The 24648-nt window shown below is 40.8% G+C and overlaps 1 protein-coding gene across 4 annotated transcripts in view; it reads left to right on the top strand.

The window, feature by feature from the left end:
• Positions 1 to 24648, top strand: part of CREB5 (cAMP responsive element binding protein 5) — a 426750-nt gene that overhangs the window by 140186 nt on the left and 261916 nt on the right. The window contains exons 1-2 of one of the 4 annotated variants that reach the window (XM_058446186.1): positions 22962 to 23046; positions 23464 to 23622. The exons of 2 other annotated variants lie outside the window; for them this stretch is intronic. In XM_058446186.1, coding sequence (XP_058302169.1) covers positions 23527 to 23622 — 96 coding nt within the window. In that variant the 5' untranslated portion in view covers positions 22962 to 23046; positions 23464 to 23526. Of the gene's footprint in view, positions 1 to 22961; positions 23047 to 23463; positions 23623 to 24648 lie in introns of those variants that run through there. One more of the 4 variants, XM_058446187.1, reaches the window with a different exon arrangement.

The raw sequence follows: 24648 nt of genomic DNA, 5'->3' as shown, positions 1-24648 counted from the left end.
AAGATCCATTAACCCAGTCAGTGTGCAGAGGCTGCAAGAGACAATATAAATCTGGAAACAGCTCTGCTTGGTGAATGCCTCTGCTGGAGTTAGAGTAACTGACAAATTAGCATAATGTAATTGGCTGGCAGGGTTAGCCCCTCTCCTGGAGCATTAGCCATGGGGATGGTAGGAAGAGGCAGATAAAGAATTGGAGGGCAGTGTTTTGTCTGTCACCAGGAAGGAGTTTTCATTTCAGCACTGCTTAGATCAATATTATGGCCCTGGAGACAGCCTTCTTCAAATTAGTAAAGTTCCCATTTTTGAAAAATTTCTTTCTTAAAATCTAAGAATTCCACTTCACTGCCCATGCCAAAGTCTGAACCAAAACCGAACAAAAGAAAACAATCAAGAAAGAATAGAAGGTTTTCCTTTTCCTTTCTACTCTTTCTCCTACTTTTGGAAGTTCTTCCTGCAACTTGGGGATCACATAGTATCTTTTGACTGACATTTCTCAGAATGATTGATTTGTGTAAGTTACTTCATTGATTGCCTACTTATTGTGCAGGCAGTACCTTATCCTTTCTAAGCAAAGCTATGGTACATTTCTTTTCTTTTCACCTAGGTATTACATTAGCCTATACAGAGTAAGATTCAGACACATTTCCTTGTTCTTCCAGGGGTGTTACACCTGGGTCATTTTGTTGTTCATGCTATTTTCAGAAACTCAGAAGATCATCCACGCCTACCGCTTCTTGAAGAAACAATATGTATATATATATTTTAAATGTCTTTTGCTTTACTTTATTACAATTGTTTTCAAACCTCAAGTACAGAGAGTTGAATTAATCAACACTATAAAATAACTTCTCAGATCAGAGATCATTGTCATCACAGATGTGAGGAAATTCCCACTCTTGCTCTATTTTCTCCTATCTTCAGTTTCCACTCCCATTCTCTTCTCCTGCATGTATCCATGTAAAATTCATAGCTGTGTGTGTGTGAAGTGAATGGCATTGTGCGTTTCTTGTGCTGTTACTTTTTTCATGCAACACCGTTTTAAAGATTTCTTTTTGTTGCACACTTCTTCATTGCTTCTAACTGCTCTGCAGCATTCCATTGTCTGAATGCACCCATTTTATTTATCCATTTCCACAATCGATCTTGGAACATTTTCAGCCTCCCCAAAAGAAACTTAATGCCCACAGACATCACTCCCCGTCCCCAATCCCTTAGTCCTAGGCAACCAGAATCTACTGTCTGTGTCCACGGATTTGCCTATTCTGGACATTTCATATAAGTAGGAATCATATGTCATCTGCTGTGACTGGTTTTGTTTTTTTAGCATAATGTTGTCAAGGTTCATCCATGTTGTAGTATGTGTCAGAATTTCGTTCTCTTTAATGGCCAAATAATATTCCATTGTATGGATGTACCACATTTTGTTTATCCATTCCTCAGTAATGGACATTTGGGTTGTTTCCACTTTTTGGTTATTATGAATAATGCTGATGGGAACATCTGTGTACACATTTTAGTATGGACATGAGTTTTATTTCTCTTGGGAATAAACTTATAAGTGGAATTTCTGGGTCATGTGGTAACTCTATGTTTAGCTCTTTGTAGAACGTCCAGATTGTTTTCTGTTTTTCAAAATGGTGGCACCATTTTACAATTCCCAACAATTTGAGGGTTCCCGTTGGGATCCAGTATTGTAAGGACAGACTGCATCACTGGCCTGAGTAGTGGCCAAGACCTGCTCATATAAGAGAGATGTGCATAGATCTTGTATATGTGGGCTGCCATTTATTTATGGCAATGATTATCATCCAGGGTTATCCCACCTCATCTTGAGAGCTCAATTTTAGGACTATTTTACAAGCAATTCTCTGGTTAACCTTGTTCACTGAAAATAACTGAGCTTTGCAGGATTTCGAGTCAGGAAACCTAAATTCAAGCCCAGATTCTGCTACTTATTTGGTGATCTTGAATAAATTGTCCAAGCCTCAGCTCCCTCATTTATAAAGTGCATGCAAACACATGGGGCCACTCTTGGTGTGGATAGAGCTGGGGTTGGGAAAAAAAATAGGGGTGTGTTGGGGGTCAGAACTAGAGAATAGGGACCCCAAGGAGTTACAATTACTAATTAAAACCTGGCCTTCCAGGCCATTATGAATGTATATATTTGTCAAAGTTGAAGGTAGAATGTATTTGTTACTTGATTGGTAACTTTAAATAATTTAGTTATGTGGGATGTGGGCTTCCATGTGTATTCTTGTCCTGGGCCCTACAAATGTTAGAGGGATGCTTTTTCAAGATCACCATTCTTGTATCGACCTGTGTGAGAATATAGGGACATTTAGTCTATGCATATTTAATTTCCCTGGGTTCATCTAGGTCAATTTCTAGAATGACCATAGAAATTTACACTAATAATATAGGGTTCTTAGATCTCCATATCAGCACCAACACTTGTAATTATTTCACCTTTCTGTTTTTTCATTGTTTTTCTTGTTTTAATTTGCATTTCTCTGACTGTAAGTTTGAGCATCTCTTCATGGATACAAAATATGAATAGGAATCCAAAAAGAGAAAGTCAATAGCCTGGAAACTCAGGTAAAGTTTCTATGCTGCAGTCTTGAGGCAGTTGTTTCTTCTTCAGGAAACCTCAGTCTTTGGTCTTAATGCCTTCAACTGAGGCATTATGAGGCCTACCAACATTATGAAGGATAATCTGCTTTATTCAAAGTCTACTGGTTTAAATGCTAATCACATCTAAATAATTCCTTCACAGCAATGTCTCGACTTGTGCTTGGCCAAACAACTGGTCACCGTAGCCTAGCTAAGTTGGCTCATAAAATTAACCATCACACCTCTGAACTCTTGCCTGAACCACTTATTTGTCTTATAATTACATGAAGGCAGGCTAATGACATCTCTCGCATTGTCATCTTTTGGTATGTAGCTTTGGAAGTGTGTAGGTTTGCCTTTCCAACTCCTTGAAGATAAAGACCATATCTTATACTTCTTATGGGGTTCCTGGAATGCCTAGTGGGGTGCTACACAGATCTTGCTTAATAAACTACTGTCCACAAATGAATGCACAGGAGAAGTAGCTTTTTGAAGAAAACATCAAAGTAAATATTTGGAATTAAGAATAGAACTTGGATCTTTTGCATCCCACTCTTTTACTCCTCAGTTATACACCAAAAGACTTCAACACATTCTTCATTTAGTTCTTGATTGGAATTTTAGTGGGGTAAATTTTGTGACCAGGTAGGCTTTTCATCAGCTTGAGTTTAAACTCTTTGAAATTGGCCCATGAATTTGATGCTGTTCTCTTGATCTTTTTCACAACTGAAACATTGGGCCATTGATGGGACGTTCTGTGCCTTGAAACTTTTTATATGTGCAGCTCCATCTCCTCTATCACTTTTTAGCTTCCTAGTCCATACCTTTTACAATTAAATGCATGATGCCCCAATAGACTTTAGGATATGGGGTCCCAACTTCAATAAACTCCAATAGACCTGAGCTCTGTAGTTTTCTTAGCTGTCTGTTGAAATGTCTTCTAAAATGTGTTCAACTGTCTCAGGCTTACCCAGAAAATGACCATTGTCAGTGACAGATGACATTCATGGTACCACCTTAAAAGCAAAGAATAATTATAGTAAGATAATTAGGCATTAGGGCATTGATGGGGCCAAATGAATGTAGAGAAAGTTAAACATGCAGAAATATCTGGCTCTAGGTCTTATATGTGTTGGGAACTTTCCAAAATTCAGAGCATAGAAATTCCCATGATGCTAGCTCAGTAAATTTTCAAGCCATTGGAATCTCTACTGACCTTTGGAAAACATAGCAGATTCTTCTTTTGATCACACAACCAGCTGTCCTAAGGGCCGATTAGCCCGAATTATGTTTTTTTCTAATTAGTTATTTGTTAAATATTACCATTATTAATTTTCTCTACCAGTTTTCCCTAGATCGGAGGTTCTCGAACTTTGTCAGTTCCAGACATCCTCAGTATTTCAATAACTTTTCTTCTGGCATGCCTATGCCAAAAGAAATACCATACTATTCTGCTTATTAAATACTTAGGTCAAAACTACTTAATAAGCATGGAAGCATCTATGTAGATATTTGAAATAAATAATACACAGATATTAAAAGATTAAGGAAGAATCATCTTATTTCATTCTTAAATAAGCATAATTACTTCCTAATGGAATACGTGTAGGTACCTGTTGGGCTCTGCACAACTTCTCAAATCTTAGAATCGAATTGGACACCAACACCCTTATTTCCATTCCACATTTATTTTTGCATGATGTTGGCTTTTAATAGCAATCGCCAAAAATTCAGCTTTGTGAAGATGTGAAATAATCTAAAAGCATATAAGTATGATCTAATGTTGAAATGCTGATAATCCTGAGTTTTCTCAGTGTCCAACAGATGTCAAATATTGCTGTGTATTCTTCAAAATATAGTGTATTCTGTGGTATCTCTGTGAGTTCAGTACAGCATCCTGGGGCACACAGTTTGGAAACTGCAACCCTACACATTAAACAGGAATGATTAGGTCCAACATTCAAATCTGTCAAATTTACAAAGAATGGGAATTTCTGATTTACACTTAAGACTGAAATTTCTCCTAGGGATCGCATCTGGTATTTAGTACCTACACACTTCGCTGTTCTTCACTTCCTTAGGAAGCTATATGCTTATGTTCAGGATAGCATTTTTCCCCTCTTCTAATTTTCTACCTTTGGAAATGTGCACAGCCTGCCGTTTCCTTCTCTAATTCCTTGTCAGTAATCATGCTGTCCAAAATGGCTGGTGAGAAATGCTGTTTATTTCACTGGATGCTTGTTTTGTTTTTTTTTTTAACATCCTGTTTTATTTTGGTTATTGATTATTATCAAGTATCCTGAGTATGAGAAACCTAATACAGAGCTTACATAAAGGGGAAAAAGAATGCTATTTTGTCTTAGAGGTTACATGCTGCAAAGCTTTTCATTGCTGATGGTTTGCTTCAAACCCTTAGCCCTTTGTGAGCCAGCAGATGTCACATGAACTAAGACCCCAGAGCACATCAGCCACTTGGTTGGTTTCACACGCCTGTTTTCTAGCCTCTTCAGTGGATTTTAATACCTTGGCCTTTGGCTGCTTTTCTGAAGAAGCCTCATGACATCACTAAGCTTCAGACTCAAAGATATTTTATCCATACTTTATGGCTCTCTTTAGTCTGACAAAGATTTTGCTGCTTCTCCTTCCTCCTCTCTCTCCTCTTCCTCCTTTTCTTACTCCTCTTCTTCCTCTCTTCCCCTCTTTCTTCTCCTTCTCCTCCTCCTCTCCCTCCTGCTGTTCTTTTCCTCCTCTTCCTCCTTCTCCTCCTTCTCTGTCTTCTTGTTCTTCTTCTTAACGTTTTCATAGTTTCCCTTGGAATATTTTAGCCCTGAAGAGCTAAACACTAAACACCAAGCCTATTGGTTGAGTGGTTATAGTAGCTGGAGGTCAGTGCTGTCTCCCAGACCCCTAGATGCAGGATACCCTTCTAAGCGACAGAGAGATTGGGAATTGGGAATGGAGCAATGCCTGGTTGTGGAGGGGGCTGAAAGAGAAGTTGGAATCAAAATGGCCAACATTGCCAATTCCTTTGCTTTACAGTTTAAAAGTGACTCTATAAGATGTCGGTTGAGCTCTTCTCAGCCTCTTCTGTATTCTTTCCCTGCATCTCTTGCCTCTTCTATCTCCCTCATCCATCCCTTACTTCCTCACCTTCTCTGCTTCCCGCCTATAAAATGTTCTTGGGCTGTCCCCAGTCAGGTGGATGTTGCCTAACTCCTGTGTGATATCAATAACCCATGCTAGTGAAGCCAATGAGGTAATTTTCCCTGAAGCTCTAAATATAATTTAACAAGTTAAGCACTGTAACATTGTGGTGAATGCGCTATTAAGGGACTGTAAATTGCTTACATAGCATCAATAAACACAGTGCCCTAAAGCCAGGGGCCGTTAAGACTTTATAATCTAAAGCAGCACTTGGAGTATCACCCGGAGGCTTCAGCTTCAAGTCAGATAAAAACAACGCTGGCTGAAGGCTTCAGTTGATGCCAAATGTACGTAGGAACACAACAAGCTTTAGGGGGTAATTACTTTCTGAATACTTGATGTGGATTTGCTGAGAAACACATCTGTTATCAAATTTGCCAATGATTAATTTGATTCTTCCATTTCCACAGAAAATGGGGCAAGTGAAGTTGATGATTACCAGTGCCAAGCTGATTGCTATATGGCCTCTCCCACAGATTCAAGTATTATATTCTTGGGATAGGAAAAAAAAAAATCAGTATAATCTACTCTCACACATACATTGGATTAAACCCTATAGGATTATGTGTATAGAAAAACATTTTCTGTAATTAAATTATCTTTGGTATTGTTGAAAAAGGTGCAGAGTTTTAAAGTTAATGGCTTCTTTTGGAAACAGAATAGTTCATGTTTCAGATTTTGCAAGTCCCCAAGCTTCCTTCCCCTTCTTTTTCCTTTCCTCTGATGTTCGCCCACCCCTAGCCAAATCTTTTCACAAAACACACCTCCCCTCTGTAATGCCTTCCCGGGTTCATATTCTCAGCCAACTGGTGACTAACTCTTTTTGTGTTTTAACTATTATCCAGAGTATTTGGTCTAAAGCATTTGCATTTGAGCTCTGGAAAGCTCTTGGCATTTTACAAATGTTACCCCATTAATCACTGCAGCCATCAGCCTGACAGTGTTTACCTTATATTTAAGAGTGGTGGAAAAAAGAAAGCTCTGAGTGGTCCCGAGACCTAACTAAGGTTGCTTGGTGAGTCGGGAGGGGACAAGGGAGGAGAACTCGCTGTCTCAGGCCTCCCAGCTCTCACACCTGCCATGCCACACACTCCTAAAACCTGCGTAGGACCTTTGGGTCTGCAGGGTCTCAGGGTCACCTTTATGATTTCTTTCTTTCTTTCTTTCTTTCTTTCTTTCTTTCTTTCTTTCTTTCTTTCTTTCTTTCTTTCTTTCTTTCTTTCTTTCTTTCTTTCTTTCTTTCTTTTTCTTTCTTTCTTTTTCTTGTTTTCTTTCTCTCTCTTTCTCTTTCTTTTTTCTCTCTCTTTCTTTTTCTCTCTCTCTTTCTCTCTTCTCTCTTCTCTTTCTTTCATCTCACTCTGTCTCCCAGGCTGGAGTGCAATGGTGCAATCTCAGCTCACTGCAACCTCTGCCTCCCAGTTCAAGTGATTCTCCTGCCTCAGCCTCCCGAGTTGGGATTACAGGCACCTGCCACCATGCCCAGCTAATTTTTGTATATTTTGTAGAGACGGGGTTTTGCCATGTTGCCCAGGCAGGTCTCAAACTCCTGAGCTCAAGCGATCCACCTGCCTTGGCCTCCAAAAGTGCTGGAATTACGGGCATGAGTGAGCCACCAATTTATTTCTAACTAGCTTGCTGAGTTACACTTGAAGACTGAATGGAAGTTCCTGTGCAGATTCATCTCCTTTTGTTATTATTGAGGCCATCCCAAGACTATGGAGACTTTCCTCCCATGTTTCTGGTCTCTGGTACACCATGCCCATCCCCTGAGGAGGGACAGTAACTGTGAGAGAAGGGTACATCATGGGGGCTCAAAACAACGAGCAAAATGCCCCCTGCTCATAAATGGCCATCAGCAGATAGCAACTCATCTGTCTCCTGGGCAGTCTTGAGCCTTCCCCTTGACCCTCTTTAGCCCCATCTTTCAGCCACATGTCATGTTGTCTTATGACTTTACTCATTAGAGTGCCATCAGGGTTCACGCTACCTGGCTTCACTGGCAGAAAGGAATTTAAAGATGGGAAGACGGAAAAAGAAGGAGATGGTACAGGATGATTTGATCTGGAGGTCACAGTCCACTAGGGATGGCTTTTGTTCCAGGACAAGGTTGAAATGAATTATCTGCGATGAAGTACGAGGTAGGCATGATCCTGGAAATGCTTCTTATGCATTAGATTGCTAAAACTGCTTCCAGCTGGTCACAACATCTCTGTTAGGAAATAAGCCACTCTCCAGGAGATGTTTCCACTGATGATAGTCAACCAGACTAGCCATTCATATGTCTCTGAGCGTGGTGGGCGCAATTCAGTTTTCTCTCCCAGCTTTCTTCATGCCAATAATACACCTTCAAGGTGGGCTACTTAGGTCTTGACGGTAAATTATAAAAACACTAAGATCATAACATTTTCTAAACAAGAGCAACTTCATCCTACTTCTAAGCAGCTTCAGTTAATTTCTAAATTCCCCAGCACTGCAGGGACTCCCTCTACTTTCTACCCACCCCTAATTTATTTTTTATAAAACACGATCCAGATATATCATGGGAGATGCACCATGCCTTTTCCTGTCTTTCAAGTGATGCGTTTTTGTGTAAACATGTTGTTTATGAAAGAGCCTTTCATGGATGCCTTGTGTTGCTTTTGCTCAAGAAAATACATTTTAAAAGAATTCTCCACAGCCTGGCATGTAATGTTTCATTAGCCAACATAACCTTGTTTATTTGCTTTTTAAAATTTTATTTGGGAAAGGAAATCAATTTGCACCCCTGACATGCTGCCAGGTTCCTGTTTATATGCACACAATAGGCAGCTTGGAGGGGGTAAAAATATATAGTTTATGATTTCAGCATTAACTGTGACACAATCTGTATATGAAACCATAGAGGCAGTCCTGTTTTCCTGTCCCTGCAGCCACACTGCAGTTTAAGCTTTTTATCGGAGCATTATTCCAGTGTGCACAGAGCAAATGGTCTTAATCATACTGGGCACTTTTAATATGAGGAAAAACTGTCAGAATGAAAGTGATTCTTTGCTGGATTTTGTTTGTTTGTATTTTCTTGTTTGTTTTTGGGAAAATACCTTAAGTGGCTGACTGGGACTCAGGCTTATAACTAGGCTATGCTTTGGGGGAGCTTCAAATGTCTTTCCAGCATAAAATGTCCTCAGGCTTCTGTGGTCAGAGATTCCTTGGCTGATGGGAGGTTGACAGGACCCTAAGGTCAGTGTGTCCATTAAGCAGAATTCCTTTGCCTTCACTCCAGTTTCCAACAGTGATATCCAGCAGATGGATATCTGCTGAACTTGACCCTCAGTCCTGCCTCCTTTGAGTGGACCCCTGGGCTTTTCTCTTCCCCGAAGTAAAATAATTACCTTACTGGTCCAGTGTATGGAGATCCAAATAGGAACATGAAATAAAGTCATTCCTTCCCCTTTGCAGAAATGACACTCTCTAAAGTCACCCATCATTGCAAAAAAATCACTGACTTAGTAGTCAAGAGATCTAGATTCTAGTCCTACTCCTGCCTCCATTTAGATGTGGGCCTCTGGTCTGGTCACACCATCTCTTTGGCCTCCACCTTCTTCTCTGTCAAGTCAGGGAGTTGGATTCAAGGCTGTATTTCAACTCTGAAGTTCTGTGTGCAGGTACTGACAAGTTTCATTAAAAACATCTTCACCTCAGACTTGGAATTTCTTCCTGCCTGTCTCCCAGCCTGCATCCAAGCCAGACCCCCTGTTTTGGGTTTATCCATCTGAATTCCTGTTTCTGTTCCTGTTGGGGTGGAGCCTTCTCCCCTCCTTTTCACTGCCTTGGCTTCCTCTGTGTTAATAATTAACTTCCATGGATCTGCTTTTTTCTTTTCATTTTCCTAAGTTACCACTGAAACCTAACAATCAAATCTTGCATATTAAAAGTGTAACTCTACTGGACAGCACCCATTTGGTTACAGACACTGTGCCTGGATGCAGGACAGGGTCCCTTTCCATTCCACCCTGCTATTCACAAGGTCGACTCTGGGCCACAGCCTCTTATTGGAGGCCCGGAGGGTGTTTCCAGTTTTTTAAGTGACCCTTTATTTGGCTGAGCGTGCCACAAGCTCTAGGTATGCTCTATATGTGAGTCTAGACTGTTCACATGAGTGAGCCAAGGAGGGAAGCGGACTTGGAGAGAGCTTGAATACAAGGAGAATCTTTCATTATTCATCTCTGCTAGTAATTAGAGGGCACTATTGAATAGATATAATTGGATTATGTCACAAAAATTAAGATAAAGGACCATAAGCACCCCATTCTGGCTCAGTGTTCCTCCCCTCTCCTCCGCCTTCACTGGAGTTTTGTTCAGCTGGTGGTAGGACTCAGCACACTAGAGGTCTTCCAGTTGTCATAGATCTGTAAGCTGCATTGTGTGTGTGTGTGCATGTGTGTGTAAATAAAAAGCTTCCTGCCTATGGGTTTACCTAAACCTTTATCAAACGTGGTGTGCAAGGATGTTAGAATAAATGGAGCAACATACAAGACAAGGCATTCATGAGGGCTGGCAACTGTTCTGTCTTCCTGTGCCAGCAGATGTGAGATTAGTAGTTAGCTACCCAGAGAAATCAGTACTAGGTACAAATGCATGATTGACTTGTAGGCAAAGCCACTTCACAAATGTGAAGATAATATAAGAAATTCAAATACTTTGTGGTTTATCTTTTGCCCTGACCATACCTTTTATCAATGATTATAAACCTTTAAAAAGGTATTTTGTACTGAGATTCTATTTGACTTTTTAGGGCAGATTTAAATTTCTAAATCCATCCATGGAGTTTGAAAACTATTTCATAAAGTGACTAGCAAACTATATAGGTGTGAAAAGACATCTGAAAAACATATTTCTTTACATATAGGGCTATAATTTGATTTCTTTAAAAGTAACTGGACAACACTCAAATATTTAAAAAAACAGATCTTAGAGCAAAATAAAAAAAAAAACAGGCAAACAAACGCATAAATATCATTAGCATAAGAACATGAGCATCATCACAAAGGGAAAGTTACAAAGCCTTTTGTCCAGGAATTCACTTACTGAAAGTTCCAGCAGTATGGGTGTGGTTCTTATGTGAATCCCTGATTCCCCTGAGATCTCATCTAGAGTTTAGGTTTAGAAATATTATTTCTTAGTCTATCAAATAATCAGTAAATTTGTTCCACATTGAAGTTATCAGTAGAGCACAACAGAATGAAAATGAACTTAAAATGGAATGTTATAGACTGTTCCAGTTGCCGAAGACCAGGGACCTGCAGACTTAGTGTCTTTTCACAGGAGTGAGAGGTTGCCAGGGAGAGTGCCTCAATAAAAATACGGATGTCGCTGACATTAGCGCTTCTGCTTAGTGAGTCAACCCATATATCCTGGCTGTCTTAGGTAGAGAAATGCAGCTTCTAGATGTGCTCACTTTCCTCCTGCTCAGTAATTTTGGCAGAAAGTAGAGTTGAGCTTGGCAAGGTAATGGCTTTATGGTACATAAACACCAGGTGCCAAATTCTATCTTCTGTGACTCCCACATATAAAGCTGTTCTTATTCTAAGCCTGATTGTTTCACCAGGAGGAATGTAGACAGATAGGAAGCTGTGGCCTTAAAGTGAGACCTGGTTTTCAGGGCGTGTAACTGGGTTCAGAGGAGCCACGCTTGCCCGAGCTCATCTTTGTGGGGTGGAGCCAGTTTACTTGGGCACACCATGGGATGGGTGCGTCTTAGCTCTGCCGTCTATTGTTCTTCTCAGCCCAATCATGATTTTTTAGGTGCATGGGTCAATGCAGAGCCAGTTTATTTTTCTGCATGTTAGGTTGATGGATGATTTTTTTACCCTTCTGACTTACTTTTTCTTGTATAAATTTTCTCTAATGAACATGTGTATTATGGATATATTGGTGATAAAATAAAAATAACCCAAGTTTGATGAACACATAATTGTACTGGGTATTTTCTGATCATCCATGCAAGCCCATTCTGTCCCTTTTTGATTCTGCTCTTGCCCTGAAAGGCTGGCCCGTACACACCATCTTAATGAGCACCTTTAACTGGTGTTTTCCTGTTCGGTTTGGGCATATGGCCATGGAGGCATCACTGCAGGTTCCAGGAAGGAAGCAGGGAGACACTGGGCATCTATTCTCCTAGCTCTTTCAGTTGGCTGCTTTCTTTGACCAGGAGCCACAGGTCTGGCCACGTGCCCTCTGCCCACATGGTTCTCTCTTCTTCCCTGGTCTTGCTGACTTCTCCCCAGCTTCCTCTCTCCTGAGTCCTGGTAACTTCTTCCTTCTCTTACTCTTGTAGGCCTAGGGATACTAACAGCTCCCTGCTGAAACTGGCCCCAGGGCTTGCCTACAATCTGTTCCCACCTTTGCAAAAAGTCTCTTTATTAAATGCTCCTCACATTACCCAGTTTGAAGGTACTAGCTGTTTCCTACTGGGATCCCAGATGTTAAAGTAGTCAAACTCTCTAATTGAAATTGTGCTCTTGTATGCAGTCTTCTCAGACTAAAGCATCACCTTCTTTCTGTTTGACTGCAATTTTAACAATACTGAGAAACAGTGGAATCTCACGGTACAATGAAGTGAAATGAAATTTTAAAAATTAAGGAATATGATAGCTTCAGAAGGCAGGGGATTATATAGGAAAATGAATTCATGACTTTTAAAGAAGTATTTTAAAGACATGAGATCCCAGAGAAAGAAATCATAAAAGAGATCCTTGATGGTTAAGAAAAAAATAGAACCATTAGGTTTTGTGTGTGTGTGTGTGTGTGTGTGTGTGTGTGTTTTAATTCTTATTTGAAGAATAAGGATCAGAAATGATCTGGTGCTTTTGGATCAGAATAAGTGAGGGAGAATGTCATGAATGGGAAAGGATAGGTTAAGTAAGGGTGAAATTGGTTTCAAGGAGGCAGAGCTATAATTTCTGATCAAGTGGCCAGGCCTCATATGTGAGCCTCATTGGAAGGTGACATTTAAGGAAACACTTGGAAGAGATGAGGGAAGGAACTGGGGATATGTGGGAAGAAGCCTTCCAGTTTAGGGGAACAGCTGGTGCCAAGGCTCCTGTGTGCTCACAGAATATCAAGGAGGTCCTTATGAGTCTGCAACAACCGAGTGATGGGGTAGAGTAGCAGGAAATGAAATCACAGTGGTGATAGGTTATAGCATGCAGGTTTCTGGAGTACCTTGCGGGAATTGTAAAAATGAAAACTACCTCAGTGACTCCTATTGCACCAGGGACCCCTAAGGATCCAGAGAACCCAAGTTGTGCTAGGAGAAATTGATGAAGTTTGCTTTTAATATTCAGACAGGATTTCCAGAAGTTTCTTTGGGCACTGTCATGCCCAGTTGTGGCCAGTTTATTATCCCCTGTGCTACATAACAAATGCTGTTTTGTTTGCTGTGATCAAGAGAAAAATATTATCTCTTTAAATTCAGATGTCATAAAATAAGACAGACTAAGCCTCTCATTGAGTTTCTCTGTTGCATTGCTTAGTTTGATTTTTGCTTTAAGAAAAAAGAAATACTGTTAATGACAATTAAGTTTGGTTGGAAGCAATGGTGGTTCAAAGGTACTTATTCCCCAGTAAAACAACCACTTCCCAGGATAGAAATAGGCTGCTGAATTAACACTGATCATTAGAACAGCACAGCAGTAACTTAAATTTGCAAGTAAGTACTAGACAATTTACAATGCAAGGCCATTCATGAAGAGCCACCTGACAGGTTCCACCAGAAGTGAAATGAAGCAGCAAGCATCTCTTTTCTCTATTGTTTTGGAAGAGGAAGTCTAACTTGTAGCACATTTTCCTTTCCACTGAAGATAGCATTTCTGTTTTATGTTGAGGGTATAATTTGCCAACAATTCCAGAATGCAGGTGCCCAACCAATGCTCCAGGCAAGGGAGTTTTCAAGCAATTTCAACTTAGCCAGCCCTACCCTCCAGCTTTTTTGGCCAGGAGAGAACAGGAGCTGAGAAAGGGGGGCTTGGGCAAGGGAAAGGCAAAGGCAAGTCTCTTCTCAGATCTGTAATATATCATTAGCAGCTTTCCAGAGAGTGCTACATTTATATTTCTGGTCATTAAGTAGGTATGCATTGGAGTCTCTTTGAAATGCTGAAGAAATAGACCCTTCAGCATCCTTGTGGTACTTTTATACGTGTCTTTATTTTTAGTAACTTTGCAAATTTCTGGTAAGGAAGGGAGAGACATTTGTTTAGTAATTCTAGAATGGGCCATTTGCCTCTTGCACCGCCAGACTAGATTTGCAGTGTGCAAATGCTCGGCATTTCTCTGCATGTGCCACACCCCTTTCGTGATTTTAAATACCCTTTCGTCTCCCACGCTACACGGGTGTGAGAGCTTGGCAAGGTCATTGTTGCCATCTGTTTATCTGCCCCACACCTGCCTCAGGACTCCTTTCCTTACTTGTTTCTAGTCACTTTGCTTTGGTTTTTCCTGTCGGTTTCCCAGTCACTTGGAAGGGCCCTCACTTCCATCAGTGGCTCTGGTTGACCAGACACATGGCAAATTGAGGAGACTGTTAAGCTGCTTGCTGGCCTCTGGCCTCTGCGTGTTGATATGACTTAGGATAACTCAAATCAGCATTTTTGTTGTTGTTGTTGTTTTTGTTTTTTTGAGACGGAGTCTGACTGTCACCCAGGCTGGAGTGCAGTGGCATGATCTCAGCTCACTGCAACCTCCGCCTCCCAGGTTCAAGCGATTCTCCTGCCTCAGCCTCCTGAGTAGCTGGGATTACAGGCATGTGCCACCACACCCAGCTAATTTTTTGTATTTTAGTAGAGATGGGATTTCACCGTGTTGCCCAGGCTGGTTGCAAACTCCTGAGCTCAGGCAATCTGCCTGCCTCAGCCTCCCAAAAAGCTGGGATTACAGGCGTGAGCCACCACGCCCAGCCAATGTTATCTTTTTAGATTAGGATCACAGGCTTAAGATGACCACCTGCCTGACTTAGACAAGAGGAAATTGTCTATCACCTGCCTGACTTAGACAAGAGGAAATTGTCTATCAGTTGCTCTTTAGTCACATTTCAACACCTCAAAAATCACAGTTCATTTATCTGTCCAACCAGTGGTAATTTATATAGTTCTGTGCCAGGCACTGAGCTAGGTGCTAGTGATAGAAGAGAAAACAAGAGAGGCTGTGTTCCTTTCTTCCTGGAATTGATTGTACATTGAACTGGAAATAGTAGTAATAACAATCGCACATTGTGAAACATGCTATAGGTGAAAGGATTGCAGTGCTGAAGTAGAAGATAACAGGTGGAATACCTTTAGTTAGGGAGGTGACATTTAAGATGAACCTGAAAAGGGGAGAGGAAGGGAATCATTCTAAGAATAAGAGGATGTCAGGGCAGAGAAGAGCAGGGTTGTAAGATGATATGTATGTTACTAAAGCTCTTTTCAAACCATTGCTTTATCCTTACTTTGTAGGTCAAAGGAAGCAAGGGTACATGATCCTCATTTTATACTTGAGAAAATGTCATTGATCAATCAACAAATTTATTGCTTAGAGGACAGGATTTAGCTAGGCAGAGAGAAGGAGAGGAAATTCTAGGCCTGGGGCATGTATAGGCAAATGTATGTAGGTGAAAATTTGAAGTCACTAGTTGCGTAATGAATAGACCAGTGTGGCTGGAGTTTAGGGTTTGCACAGGGGATAGTGGTAGGAGATGAGGCTGGAAATATAGGGTCTTGAAGGCAAGGCTAAGTGTGGGCTTTTACTGATGGTAATGGGGAGCTATAGCAGGTTTCAGAGCTGGAGAGTAGCATTAGGAAAGCGCTGAATTACATCAATTAATTGGAGAACAGGGTCTGGAGTGTTCTGGGAGGGACTAAAAGGATTGGAAGCCAGGAACCAGGCTCCTATATCAGTAGGAAGCAATTGTATGATCGTGACAGAAGGTGACAGACCTCTAAAGCTAGTGGGATGGTCAAGAAAAGGCGAGGCAGATGTGGGAACCATGAAGACAAAATTGACAGACTGGAAAAGTTCAGCAGGATCATGTGTTTAGTGGTGGAGTTTGGATGAAAACACAGACCTGCTGACCAGCCCTTTGCCCTTTAGAACATGGTATAATTGGCTCTCGGTGACACATCTTTCTCTGCTTCCACTGTGTGTGTGTGTGTGTGTGTGTGTGTGTGTGTGTGTGAAGGTATTTTTCAGATTCATGTGTTTTTCATCACTTCTCTTTCCTACTTTTCATATTCCTTCTAAGCTAGAGGCTAACTGTAGTAAGGAGAGTGCTGACTTTTTATTTTCTCTTGTTCCACAGCACTCATTGTACTGTTCTATACATTCATTCAGCAAACATCTATGTGATAGGCATTGTATTAGGCCCTGAGGACAATGGTAGGAAATCAGACCCTGTCCCCATCATCAAAGTGTTCATAGCTAGAAGGAAGACTGACTTTAAACATAATATATATACCAGTGTGTTCTAAGGGCTTTGAAAGAAGTGTGTGTGGGATAAGGTGGAGGACCAAGGAGTAGTTAGCTGATACTATCTGGTGTTAGCATTGATAGTAATGATGATGAGAATAGTGATAATTAGAATAATGGCTGCTAACATTTATTGGACAGTTAATTGTCCAACACTGCATTAAATGCTATGCTTGTATTACCTGATTTAATCTTTACAAAAACCTTATCAGATAGGGTTGTCTGTATTTAACAATTGAGAAAACTGAAGTACAGAGAAGCAATAAGCTTGCTGAAGATCACAAATCATTCATGTATTTGCAGAATAATTGAATCCATTGCTATCTACCAAGCACACAGCATGGAGGCAGGCACTGGTTATTTTCAGGTGAACACAACATGTTTTCTGCTCTAAGAACAGTGAACAGTTATGTCATTTTTATTTTTTGAGATGGAGTCTCACTGTGTTGCCCAGGCTGGAGTGCAGTGGTGCAATCTCGGCTCATTGCAACTTCTGCCTCCTGGGTTCAAGCAATTATCCCTGCCTCAGCCTCTCAAGTAGCTGGGATTACAGGCACCCACCACCAGGCCCAGCTAATTTTTGTATTGTTTAGTAGTGATGGGTTTTCGCCATGTTGGCCAGGCTGGTCTTGAACTCCTAACTTCAGGTGATCCGCCTGTCTTGGCCTCCCAAAGTGCTGGGATTACAGGCGTGAGCCACCAGCCCTGCCAATTACATCATTTTTAATGGCACAAGACTAGTTTCTAACGTCCAGGAGTTTGGTGGATACGTCAATCACAGAAATTTGTTCAATCTCGATTCCAGTAACCTGAGTAAAGTAGAGCTATTTCTCTCCTTTTAACCCATATGATTATATTTAGCAAAGACAACCAAGACAGTAATGTGGGAGATGAGAACAGAAACATGGACAATTCAAGGCATTAAGAAACTGACCAGGAAGGGGCAGAATCTTTCTTTGAGAGACACTTGGAAACTGTTTCTCACAGTCAAGGGTGGCACCTCAGAAGGTGTTTATTGTCTTGAGTATTCGACTACAGGATTAAATGAATAGCTATAAAATGCTCACAGGGATGGTTCAGGGCTCCATTGCCTCAAACCCAGTATTAGAAAGAATGACAGAGTTGTGGGGATTGGAGGGGAGCCTCAGCAAGCTGGGCAGATCTTGCTGCTCAGGAGCTGACAGCCTCAAGTCTAGAACCTCGCTTACGGGGGCTGTCTGCTTCTGGCAATGGGTGAGGGGGCTAAGGCCACTGATGATTCTATCAGTGTGCAAGCTGCCTCTCTACCTCCTGTGATGTCTTCCCTCAAGTCGAAGGGGAGCTGCCTATGCATACAGCATGACTTTTAGATAAGGAACACTAATCAGACATTTTGAAATGAATTCATGGTGTATATCCAGGTTTTTCCAGCTGTGAAAGTGGTGATGATGACATTGATCCAAATTAGTGGTATGCCAGATATACTGTTGTCTATTTCTCAGACCACATACCAATATTAATTAATCACTTATTTATAGTGCCCATTGTAAGAATAGCAGGCATACCTTATTTTTTACCAAGTCACTTTCTACAGAAAATATTTGTACAACAAGACTTTAGAAGCAGCAGGGCTTAGTGGTGATGAGCCTGGTTAAGAGGTCTAAAGCCAAACTGCCTAGAGCTGAGTTTTCCACTTATTGGCTGTGTGATTTTGAGCAAGTCACTTAACCTCTCTTTGCCTCAATGTCCTCAACTGTATAGTAACCATATATCTACCTTCTAGACTGATGATAAGAGTTAAATGAGTTTTCTGACATACAGTAATGCTGTATCAGTGTTAGCCATTATTAATATTACTAATATTAATATCAGTCATGGGGAGCAGCCACCAGACCGTATGTTTTGTCTCTGAGCCTCATGTTCTGGACTTTACTGAAAGGAAAGAAGTACATTTTTGTTTTCAGACACTGTGCTGGGACATCCTTCATCTCACATGATTCTGATGCTAATCCTGTCCTTTAGATGATTATCTCCATTTTAAAGATGAGAAAGGTATGGCTCAGAGAACTTAAATTATGTGCCCCAGACACGATGGAGCTGATGCAAACTTGATCCTAGGTCTGGCCCATTCTAGTGCTTATGTTTTTCTTTTATACTATGGTACCTCTTGGAGTTTGTCAGAGTTAAGCAGCAAACTGAAAAAGCAAAATGAATGAATGAATTAACTTCAAGGCAGGGTCTCACTCTGTCACCCAGGCTGGAGTGCAGTGGTGCAATCATGGCTCACTGCAGCCCCAACCTCCTGGGCTCAAGTGATCCTCCTGCCTCAGTCTCTCAAGTAGCTGGGACCACAGGTGTGTGCCACCATGCCTGGCTAATTTTCTTAGTGAAAAAGCAGAATTTAAATATGTATATCAAGGCTAGAGTTTTCATAGCCCCCTGCGCTCTTCTCTCCCTTCTGAAGAGGTGACCTGAGTTGGTTTCTTACCTTGTGTTGTCCACCTTGCCCTGTGTGACTGTGCTGCAGAGAATGCTAGGAGGGAGAGGTGGCCTGCATGGTCCCTGGTGCCCTCTTCTACTCCATGTCTCCTCTGGTACCTCACTATCCCTTTGGTCATGGGGCAGCCTGTCCTCTTAGTAAGATCCAAAAAATACCTGTCCTGATAGATAGCTCCTGAGAGCACCAAACAGGGGAATCAGGACTCTCTAACATCCTTTCTATACCTCCAGAAAGCCTAGTAGCTTCCAGAGGATTAGAGCCTTTGTTATTCTGGCATGTCTTGCATATCTTTTGGATGCAGTTCAGGGATGTTTACATCTGGGAACTTCTGAAAGTCTTCATAACTGCCCAGGCCTCATTAAGATGCAGACAACTCTAAGATTGCACAACTCGTAAATGCGAGTTAAGATGACCCTGGCTCTTTATGGAAAATCCCATAAAGTCTCCACACAGTGACAGTTGGATGGAATATAGATTTGCAGATAACATTTTGAGACCTTACAGGAATCAACATCATTTTGCCTATATGCTCCAACCTTCACTTTCAATTGTGGTCCATTCCCTTCATCCTTCATTACCACACCCTGAAATTATAGTTATTTTTAAGAACATGGATATATGTTTATGTGCATCAGATTGTTTTCTTGCATTTTGTATTCCAAGCCCATGCATGCAGAAAGACAATTACCACTCTACCTCAAGCCCAGGAGTATGCAATCAAGATTCATTATTCCCCTGCTTCTCATTTCATTCACACCCTTTATGTCTCAGAACAATAATGAATGGAGAGCAAAGCATCCCAAGATACTTGAGAAAAGGAAGAATTCAAAGGACATGCTGAGAAATGTGAATCAAAGTGGGAGAAATTTCGTTGAAGATTGTTTGTTTAAAGTGGAGCTTTCATCTTTAGTGGTTGGGAGATTGTACTTTTTGTTAGATCCGTTTCTTGAATCATGATCCCTTGGGGTTTGGCAGAAAGCTATAATTTTTGGAAGGCTCACTTCTACAAAAGCTTAAGGTTATGAAGAAAAATCAACTTTTGTAAATCCATGAATCAGAGTCTAAAAAGTCTGTTTGGATATTTAGTGTTTCATAAAATATAACATAGGAAGAGACTTGTGGAGTGTCAGAGCTGGAAAAGATCATGAAGACCATGTGGTCCAGCCCCCTCCTTTAATGATGAGGCTACTGAGCCCAGCAGGGTTGAATGATTCATCCAGGTTACATGGCTACAAGGAAGGGTAGACAAACTGGACTAGAATAGACCTCTTAACTCCCAAGCCTGTATATTTTCAGCACTATTACACATTACTAATCATTTGGAAACATTTGAGCCAAAGCATGGACCATGTATCATAAATGAGAGAATCTTAGCAATAGAAGAGACCTTGGAGGTCATCTGGTGCCATCTCCCTTCTGAGGCAGGAATCCTTTTGGTGACATAGCTGACAAATGGCCACTCATCCTGGCTTAACTCTAGTGCCAGGAAACTCAGTATGTTACAAGCAGCTTGTTGTGTCTGGATATCGCTACATATTGGTAAACTGGTTCTGACAGAAGGTCATATCTGTACCTTGAAAGTATCACCCCATTAGGATTGAGGGTGGCCAGAGGTGGGTGGCATGGTATTGGTGATGGTGAGAAGTTTTACTCTTTTTCTCATCTTAAAATAAGGATAGTAATGCCTACCTCTAAGGATCATTGGGAAGACTAGACATGTGGTTTATAAAGCATCTACCATCATGCCTGCTTCAACATAGGTACTCAAATTGTAATTATTATTGACTTTTATCATCATGATTACATTTTTGAAATTATGCCCTCTGGCTGGGCACCGTGGCTCATGCCTGTAATCCCAGCACTTTGGGAGGCGGGTGGATCAAAAGGTCAGGAGTTCAAGACCAGCTTGGCCAACATAGTGAAACCCTGTCTCTACTAAAAATACAAAAATTAGCCAGGTGTGGTGGCACGTGCATGTAGTCCCAGCTACTCAGGAGGCTGAGGCAGGAGAATTGCTTGAACCCAGGAGACAGAGATTGCAGCGAACTGAGACCGCGTCATTGTGCTCCAGCCTGGGTGACAGAGCGAGACTCTGTCTGAAAATAAAAAAGAAAAGAAATTATGCCATCTGGAGCAACATGGACTATGTCTAATCTTGCAAATAGTTTAAAGCAGTTAGTGTGACCCTTTAAGTCTCCTCTTTAGACTAAGTATTCTCTGATTTTTCTGCTCTTTCTGTGATACATTTTGGATGCCTTCATTCACACTTATTTGTCAATTTTCCCCCTAAAATGTGGTGGCCAAATGTGGCCAATCCAATGCACTCTACACTGGAATAATTACTTCTCTAGATCTGGATGTTTCACTTCTCCTAAAGCAACCTAGATTTATGTCAGCATTTTTGGAGGCCAGATCACACAGTTGGCTCAAGTAAAACCTGATTCTCCTATCCAGAACATTAGCTATGCCTCCCAACTTTGTGTCAACTGCAGATTTGACAAGCATGATTTTTACGTCTTCATCCAAACTGTTGATAAAAAATATTGAACAAGAAAAGGCCAAAGGCAGCTTCGAGGAACACCTCTGGTCCTTCCCTGCATATTGACATCCTTCCACTAGTTTGGTGACATTGTTTCACCAGCTTCACATCTACCCATCTATACTATCAGAAATAACTCACACAAAGATAGAGTCACTCTTTGTGTTTTTGAAATTGGAGATTTAATTTATCCGGAGGTAAAACGCTATTTCTTTATCGATGAAGACAGGTTTTGAACCCATAATTGGGACAATGTGAACTCAGGAAGTAATTTTGTGTTTGAGTTACTATGTAATGCTTAAAGAAAAAAAAAAACGCCTTCTCTTAATGTGAAATGATAATGCTTTTGCTGGGTTGTTTATTTTTCCAAAATGTTTTGAAATTACTCTCTGGGTTTTGGAGAAGAAGACTGGAGAATTTGCAGATTTTATGTGTTGGGTAGATAAGAGATTACAGAAGAGTTAAAACATATCTTTCGGGAGTCTTTTCCGTTTCTGGTAGAGATCACAGAGATGAAGAGATGCCTTTAAAGTGTTGATGAAGGAGATTGTTGGATATATTCCTAGATAGTGATTAGTATTCTTTTTGGTGATTCTTTGAGAAGATTCTTAAACTTTTTTGGGGAGAGGGGATTACTTCTTTCTCTTATTTAACATGCTTTACTCTGAAGAAATTAAACCTATTCTTTGTGCTGCAGCGTAAGTCCGTTTTCTTTGTCTTTTTCCATGGTGGATGTAAAGAATGGTGGTTGTCATCATTTGAGCCAAAGTGCTCAAAGATTGGAAGCTCAACTCTCAGCATCTTCCTTCATTGGCCCCTTTAATATTTTTAAAAAGGTTTTACTTTTTACTATATAGTCAAGGCTTGTGGCTTTCTTCTTAATCCTGATCCTTTCTATTTCCTCAGCCCATAACTGAACCATAATTTAACAATACCTTAATATCTAAAACTGCATTATTGCACACTTGCAGATTGCAAGATGAACAGACAGGACATTAGCACTCTTGAAAATTGCCCAGGGAACATAAAGGTAATGTTTCATCATATGGAATATTCTAGGAATGTTATAGTTCACCCATTCACTCAATAGTTATTGAGCCCTCTGATATGTCAGGCACTAAGCTAGGCAATGGAGACATAATGGAGAGTAAAATCAGATTTAGTTGCTTCTCTCATTGGGCTTACCATCTAGGGGAGAAACAGCTGTTAATCAAACAATCAAGAACAATTGTAAACCATTGTACTGTAAAGGAAAAGGAGACGGTGCCCATCACTTTGGTGAGTGTGGGCAGGAAGGGTTTGCCTACATGATGATCGATTCTGAGGTCTGGAGGTGGAGGCAGGGCAAGGGCATTGGCATTAGAAAGCAGCATACAAGGCCCGATGCTGGAATGCAGCATGGTTAGTACGAGGGTAGGAAATATCTAGAATGTGGAATGATTCACATAGAGCAAGAGTGGAGGTGGTGTGAGTTGAGCTGGGAGGTAGGAAGGGTCCCACATGGGTTTTAGAGGCCATACAAGGAGTGCTGCCAGTGTCTTCCAAACCGATGGCTTAGGGTGTATGTTCTGGGGAGTGGGTGGGAGGGGAACCTCACAAACGCTGTGTGTGATGTCATCACTTTTGCATTTTGAGATCACAGTGGCTGTAGTATGGGAAAAAGGAGGAAGAGAAGCCAGAGTGCATGAAGGAGACCATTGTTGAGACAAGGATAGAAGATGATGGCAGTTGGTTATAGGTTGGTGGAAGGATGGATGGAAAGATTGGAAGAGATGAGGGACACTTAGTTAAATTTGTAGGACTTGGAAACTGCCTAAGAGGGTGATGGAAAAGAGACATCCAGGATAATTCAAGGAGAGTCATATGTCTTATATTTTTCTTTGTGAATTTAAAGATAGTGATCTTAAAAATTAAATTGTACAGCATCAATAATTCTAAAAGGAGAGTCAAAAATGGTTCTGTGCCTTGGATCAATTATTGATACAGTAGGTGACTATGAACAAGATGAAAAATTTTAAGTGTCTTTGAACTTAAACAATGGACTAAATAGTACCTATAGTTTCTGACCTCCTTAAGACCCAGGGAAATAAGTTTGTCAAGGTTCACTTTCAAAAGAAATAACACAATTTTCTTTATTTTTCATTATCATTTTTAGTCCAATTCTCTAAATCTCTAGATCCTATAAAAAGAACGAAAGTGTGTTCCTGCACTGCCACCAATGCACGTCGCCATTTCCTTTCATCCTACTTTACCCAATCACAGTGTTTTCCCACGTCAGAACAATTTTCCAGTGTATAAGAGAAGCCTTTGGACTGTGAGTATATATAAGCCTGTTGCTGACTTTGGGGTCCCACAACGACACAGTAGGCTCACAGTCTAAGCCAGGTGCCCAGTTTCCATCTGGACTCCTGACAAACTGTGTGGTCAGAATTTAGAAATCAGAAACCTGGGAAAGGTGCAATGTGATGGACACAGCCACCCCAAATATCGTATATGTTATCACCATCGTTTAACACGTAGTGCAGGAAATCCTTTTTTTTTTGCAGAAGAACTTCAAAGGACCACTTCTAGTTCTCTTGGGTAACATTTATTTTTTCTTTGCTAACACCAAGGCGCAGACAGATACATATTTTTTCTTTAGTAAATTACTAGTGGCACTCCATTTTTTTCCCTCCCATCTTCAACCCATTGTCCAATAGACCTTTTAAATTTCCCTACCCTTCTAGGCTGAAGAGCTGTACCTTGCCACTTATAAAGACTTACTTATTGATCTTACCTATTACTTTGTTTGGCCAAGCACTTTCTCTTTCTTTTCTTTTTTTTTCTTTTTTAGAGACAGAGTCTCACTCTGTCCCTCTGTCTGTAATGTGGAGTGTAGAGATGTAATCCTGGCTTGCTGCAGCCTCAAACTCCTGGGCTCAAGTGATCCTCCTGCCTCAGCCTCCCAAAGTGCTGGCATTACAGGAATAAGCACTACGCCACTTTCTCTTTCTTTACTGGGTTCTAAATTTCTTTCTCACCTTTTGGTCCCAATGTGTTGATCAGCCTTCTCTGCTCAGTGTGAATTTTCTCTGGTTGTCTGAATAACTTTCTTTTCTATGAAGACCTATCTCGCATATTTTATTTACTTTGGAATTTTAAACAAATAAGCCTTCATTTGAAGGCATCAGAAATAAATACATGATATTAGGTCCTGTAAGTGATTCAGACATCTCATGTTCTTTCACTGGTTTATTCATGCTATTAATATACATCTATTGAATGCCTACTATGGTCCAAGCACCATGGGATTAAGTTGTGAATACAAACATCCTATGTTCCAGAGGAAAAGACATGGAAC

Source organism: Hylobates moloch, unplaced genomic scaffold (assembly GCF_009828535.3).
Source record: "Hylobates moloch isolate HMO894 unplaced genomic scaffold, HMol_V3 SCAFFOLD_1, whole genome shotgun sequence".
Classification (NCBI taxonomy): domain Eukaryota; kingdom Metazoa; phylum Chordata; class Mammalia; order Primates; family Hylobatidae; genus Hylobates; species Hylobates moloch.
This window is presented reverse-complemented; position numbering and strand designations above follow the sequence as displayed.